The sequence below is a fragment of the Nestor notabilis genome, unplaced genomic scaffold (assembly GCF_000696875.1).
Source record: "Nestor notabilis isolate BGI_N333 unplaced genomic scaffold, ASM69687v1 scaffold23354, whole genome shotgun sequence".
Taxonomy (NCBI): domain Eukaryota; kingdom Metazoa; phylum Chordata; class Aves; order Psittaciformes; family Psittacidae; genus Nestor; species Nestor notabilis.
Window position 1 is genome coordinate 1,496 of NW_009927209.1, and position 6,237 is coordinate 7,732.

The window sequence follows — 6,237 nt, forward strand, 5'->3', positions numbered from 1 at the left end:
CCCGCCACAACAGCCTGGCTCATCCCTCTCGGTGTGGAGATAAAACCCTTCCAAGCCTGACCCGCGCTATTCCTGGGTGCTGGCTGGAGGAGTCGGGTGGGTTGCATTTTTAAGCCTGGGGTAAGGTTGGGCTTTTTGATTTCTCTTTGGCCGGGGCTGAGCCACCAGACGTGAGTCACGATTCCATGCAGGGTGTAATCATGGAGCAGGGGGTTGTAACGGGAAGGTGTGGAGGCAGCTCACAGCGTGCCCGAGCCCCCCATCAGCACCATGACACACACGTCTCCTCTTCCCCTCCTGGCATCCACCTTGCCCTTGGTGGCTGCTGGTAGGGCTGGGGGCTGCCAACAGGGGCTCAAGCTGCCCCGCAGCCCCATGCAAATGGGCCCTCTGTCCTGCAGCTCCTGCTCTTCATCTCAGGAGGATGGTGGGAGCACTCGGGATAACTCCTGAATCTCTCCCTGCTTTGGAAAGCTTATTTTTTCCTGCTTGCAAGCAAAGGATAGCATCTTCCTTGCATCTCCTTTTAAACCTATTTTAGGACGCAGAGCACTTGATGTGGTTGAATATCCTGGCAATTCCTTTTAATTTAGTGTCTGAAATGATCATGGGGACCACTGGGAGCAGCCAGGACCAGTAATTACGACTGATGCGCAGTTTATAGCAACAGAGCAAGTTCACAAGGAAAAAGTGCAGCTCAAAATAACCTGGGGAGCAGGACGAAGGGCTGGCGGCCCCGTCACCCGTCACCCCACCTCTGGGAAGAGATTGGGAGTGGGCTGGGATACAGCAGAGCCAGAGCTGGGCATCCCCTGCTGTGGTCCGATGGGCATTTATATATGTCTGTGTTCTATTTTCTTACCATTGTTGGGGTGGCGGGAGCCCGCGGCAGAGGCGTTGGCGTTCAGCTCTGGGGGAAGACTCAGCAGCTCTTAGGGGCGAGATGGGAAATGCCACAGGAGGGGGCAAGGAGAGCAAAGAGCTTGGGCTGGGTGTTTTTAGTGCGTCTCATCCGCAATCCGGATCATCCGCCCACAGCTAATTGAGGGTTGCGGAGCCGCTCACACCCCCGCCAATCGATGGCCACTGCCCAGGCGGGACCAGCGCCGGGCCGGGGAGGGGGGGCCCTTTCCCGCACACCCCAGCTCCAGCACCACTGAGCACCCACTTTTCCGTCTGGGCAAAGGGTGCTGGGTGCGTTGGGATGCGCTGGGCTCTGCCCCACCACAGGCTTCTCGGTGTGTAGATGTTTATGATCTCGCCAGAAAACATGGTGATGTTAAACCTCCTCCAACCTGCTGACCATCACCCCCGGGTGGGTGGGGCCCTTTCCCGCACACCCCAGCTCCAGCACCACTGAGCACCCACTTTTCCGTCTGGGCAAAGGGTGCTGGGTGCGTTGGGATGCGCTGGGCTCTGCCCCACCACAGGCTTCTCGGTGTGTAGATGTTTATGATCTCGCCAGAAAACATGGTGATGTTAAACCTCCTCCAACCTGCTGACCATCACCCCCGGGTGGGTGTTTGCTGTTTGCTGTCTGCTGTTTGCTGTCTGCTGTTTGCTGTCTGTCCGTGCCCATCGCCCTCCTCTGCTGCACTAACCCCATATCTGTGCACGAGAGGATGTTTCTCCCTTGCTCCTGCCCTTCCACAGGGGTTCTGCTCCACAAAAGGGCAGAGAAAGCAGGGATTCCTCTGAGTCTTGTGCCAAATCCTAGGCAGCTTGTTACTCTGGCCAGCCCATTCGGTTCATCATGGTGCACAGCTAATTGTGGTCTCCTTTAGTATTTCTTCTTCCTGGCCAGGTACTGCCTGGGTGCCCCTGAGCTTCCCACCCTGCCAGCTCCCCCATCAATGCCTTCGGCCCTGGACTCATCCATCACATAAATGGGAATATGTCATATTGGTTTGTGTTGGAAGAGACCTTAAAGCTCCTCCAGCTCCAACCCCTGCCATGGGCAAGGACACCTTCCACTAGAGCAGGTTGCTCCAAGCCCCTGTGTCCAACCCGGCCTTGAACACTGCCAGGGATGGGGCAGCCACAGCTTCTCAGGACATACCAGAGAACCTTGCTTCTTTAACAAAGATTTTCACTGTTCTCTGGCATCCAAAATCACCCCGGTGGGTTGTTTCTGGGTTTCTGGGTCCCTGCAACCTCCTTGGCCATAATTCCCCCCTGCCTTTCCCTGGATGAAGGGTTCACCAGCAGCATCACTTTGCTGAAGATGAATTCCAGTGATTTCTGAGTTGATATTTAGTCCGGTTGAGTCTTGCTTGATGCCAGGGAGCAATGGGGTGACCCAAGAAATACTCAAGGGGACCCCCCTCTGAACCTGGATGTCCCCTGGATGTCCTGCTGTGCGTTAATGGTGAAGAAATGGAGGTGATGCCTCTGGTTGTGTTTTGGTAGGATCCATGAGTTTTGCAAGAGTCACGGGGCACCAGCGGCTTCAGGAGCATCCTTAATGGCCCAGGAGCATTAAACCACCAGCGCTGGGTTGGTGGAAGAAGTGGGAAAGCAGGAAAGAGCACAAGGGGCCGCAGCAGGGCTGGGGGACTGGTGTGTGTCGCTCGTGAGGGTTGCATGGGCTGGAGCTGGCTCCCCAGCACCCTCCTGCCTGCGGCCGGAGCGTCCCGCAGCAGGAAGCACTCTCCGCATCCGCCCGGGCTTTTTTTATCCATGACTTGTGGTGAAGCCAGGAGGGAATGTGGGGCTTTAAACAGGGAAAAAGGGAAAAAAACAAGAAGAAAAGGGAAAAACCAAGAAGACGAAAAACAAAAAGGACCTGAGGATGCATAACTAAAATCTCAGCTCTCAGCAGCTTTATGGCGTGTTCCCTTTGGAATGGTTTTATCACCTGGAATGGGTTAAAAGAATATGTTTTATACGCACACTTTTCTTCCTTTAAGTCTTTGGTTTAGTTTTCAAAGGAAGCACCCACCAGGTCTGAGCTGTGCTGCTGCTGCTGAGCCTGGAGCAGGAGGAGCTTCAATCCCTTGAGTTCTTTCAGTCAGGACAAGTTGGGATATTTGTAAGGAGCAAGTTGAATGAAACAATTACATGTTGGGGAACCTGCGTGGGGCTGTGTCACCAGGCACACACACAAACATACACACACACACACACACAGGGGGCTGGGGTTTGTCTTTATGGACTTCAATTAACCACCACATTTTGCCTTGCCCACCACGTGCTGGATTTCTGCAGAAAGCTGCTGTTTTCAGGACAAGGAGAGGGGTTATTTTTACAGAGCAGTGCCCTGGCACTTCCCCTGCCCCCTCCTCAAAGCCTGCAGGTGATGGGGGACCTGTGATGCTCAGTGATGGAGCTGGGGAGCCCCAGGGTGACCAGATTGTGTCCCCTGAGGACCCGCTGCAAGAAGAGCTTGAAAAATCCCAGATTCCTACACCAGGCAGTCCTGCCGACCCCCAGATCTCTGGGGAGACCTAAGAGTGCTCCAGTGCCTGAAGGGGTGAGAAGAAATCTGGAGAGGGGCTTTGGACAAGGGCCTGGAGGGACAGGACAAGGGAAATGGCTTGAACCTGCCAGAGGGGAGACTGAGATGAGCTCTGGGGCAGAAGCTCTTCCCTGTGAGGGTGCTGAGGCGCTGGCACAGGGTGCCCAGAGAAGCTGTGGCTGGCAGTGTTCAAGGCCAGGTTGGACACAGGGGCTTGGAGCAACCTGCGGCAGTGGAAGGGGTCCCTGCCTGGGGCAGGGGCTGGACCTGGATGATCTTAAGGTCCTTTCCAACCGAAACCAGGCTGAGAATCTGTGACATCTTGGGGTTTTGGATGCATTTTTCACCCTTTGGAGAATTGCAAAGGGCTGCAGCCCCTAAATCAGAGCACAAGGGGCAGCTTCTCTGTGATCCCACCATAACCAAGCCCTTGTGCATTTTAGTTTAGTTTAGTTTAGTTTAGTTTTATTTCATTCATTAAGAATAAAGAGATAAGGCTGGGAGGCTGGTGAGTTTACAGCAAAATAAAGTTGGGGGATGTGTGCATAAATAGAGAGGGGTTGCATCAAGACGGATGGAACTTGGTGATCTGTAAGGTCCCTTCCAACCCAAACTGTGATTCTATGATGATTGAAACCCCTGGGAGAGGAGCGCTGGGCCTGTGCAGCAGCAGGCAGTGGGTGAGGAGCCGGGCCCAGCAGGGTCTGTGCCCAGGTCCGTTGGTGGGACCCAGGGGGATGCTGCAGGCTCTCACCGGGGTGGCTGGTGGCACACGGAGGTCCAGCACAGCCCACCCTGACCCCTTGGCTCCGCAGTGGAGCAGGACCGGGACATCTTCTCGCCGAAGCCCTACTGGAAGGAGTTCAGATTCGACCTGACCCAGGTGCCCGCGGGCGAGTCGGTGACAGCCGCCGAGTTCCGCATCTACAAGGCACGAGGTGCCACCCGCCACGGCAACAGCACCCTGCACGTGAGCGTGTACGAGATCGCAGCCGAGCACTCCAACAGGTGATGGGATGGTGGGGATGGGAGTGGGGATGGAGATGGGGATAGGATGGGGATGGGAGTGAAGATGATGGGGACGAGGATGGGAATGGGAATGGAGATGAGGATGGAGATGAGGGTGGGCATGGGAATGAAGATGATGGGTGTGAGGATGGAAATGGAGATGAGGATGGGGATGGAGGTGAGAATGGGAATGGGGATAAGAATGAAGAGGATGGGGATGAGGATGGGAAAGGGAATGGAGATGAGGATGGAGATGAGGGTGGGCATGGGAATGAAGATGATGGGGATGAGGATGGAAATGGAGATGAGGATGGGGATAGGGAATGAGAATGGTGGGGATGGAAATGAGGATGGAGCCTTGCCCAGGCCCCAGGACTTCCCCTTCCCACCACCATACAAGCACCACAGAGGCTGCCCCGCTCCCACACTTTCCCACCAGGCAATGCCACATCCCGGCTTTTCAGCTGGGGCTGGGAAGGTGCTTTTCCCAGGGCAGTGCCAGGGTGTCACCACCATGTCAGGCAGAGCTGGAGGCGCTGGGAGCTGCCCTCCTGACCTGCTACACCAGGACCTGTACGGACACGGGCACTGGGAGTCATTGCTGTGAACTAGCGCTGGTGCTGGTGCCCTTTGGGTGCTGTTACTCACCTGCTCCTATTTTCCCACATTCCTACAGGGAGTCTGACCTGTTCCTGCTGGATGTCCAGGACCTACATGCTGGGACCGAGGGGTGGCTGGTGTTTGATGTCACAGCTGCCAGCAACCACTGGTTAGTGGATCAGAAATACAACCTGGGGCTGCGCCTCTACGTGGAGACAGATGATGGTAAGTCTGCCTGAGCCACCTACAGTGCTTGGGGGTAAAGCCCCAGGACCTGGAGCCCTCTCTCCTGCCCTCCTGGTGCCACTCAGACTGTGGTGGAGTTCCTCCGGCTGCAATTAGAGATTTCCAGATGTGATGGAGAGCCCGGCGCCAGGAGCCGGCTGGGTTTGCCGGCAGGGCCTGATGGCAAAGCCTCCCAAAGGCTTCATGCTAATGGGGTTCCTGGTGTGGACTTTAATAACCCCATTAGCTCCTAATGAATGTCTTACCTGGAGGTATCCTCCTGTGTGTGCTGGAGGATTAACCCTCTTCTGACCACAGGTTCAAATCTGCTCCAAAGGTGCCTTTATAGGTGCACAGGCACACGAAGAGCGGCCGCTCTCACAGATGGGGAAAATTAATGCCCCATCAATCCCACTCCCTCCAAGTTTTCCTCCCCAGTGACAAAGGGGAAAATCAGTTGCTTGGGTCTCATTTGGTTTTAATCCTTGAATTGCTCTATGTGACCATTGCATGGGAAATACGAGGCTGTACCTAGGCAACAACATCAGACACCCCCTGGGCAACAGCAGCAGAGCAGGAGGATCCAGCCTCTTGGGGATGCCCAAACCACAGCTCTCTGCTGCATGTTTCCTGTGTTCTTTTCTCCTTGGCATCCCTGGCAGTGTTCAAGGCCAGGTTGGACACAGGGGCTGGGAACAACCTGCTCTAGTGTGAGGTGTCCCTGCCCGTGGCAGGGGTTGGAGCCGGATGATCCTATGGTCCTTTCCAACCCAAACCAGGTTGTGGTTCCAAGAGCAAACCCCTGCGTGGTGCTGTCCCCACAGGGCACAGCGTGGACCCGGGCTCGGTGGGGCTCCTGGGGCGCCGGGGGCCCCGTTCCAAGCAGCCCTTCATGGTGACGTTCTTCCGGGCCAGCCCCGGCCCCGCGCGCGTCCCACGGGCGGCCA

The 6,237-nt window shown here is 55.9% G+C and overlaps 1 protein-coding gene across 1 annotated transcript; it reads left to right on the forward strand.

The window, feature by feature from the left end:
* Positions 1-4,272: 4,272 nt before the first annotated feature.
* BMP8B (bone morphogenetic protein 8b) lies at positions 4,273-6,221 on the forward strand (the record flags this gene model as incomplete). Its single annotated transcript, XM_010013963.1, has 3 exons — positions 4,273-4,465; positions 5,142-5,290; positions 6,115-6,221. Coding segments are annotated over 3 exons (449 nt in total), but the record flags the coding sequence as incomplete, so codon positions are not given.
* Positions 6,222-6,237: the final 16 nt, after the last annotated feature.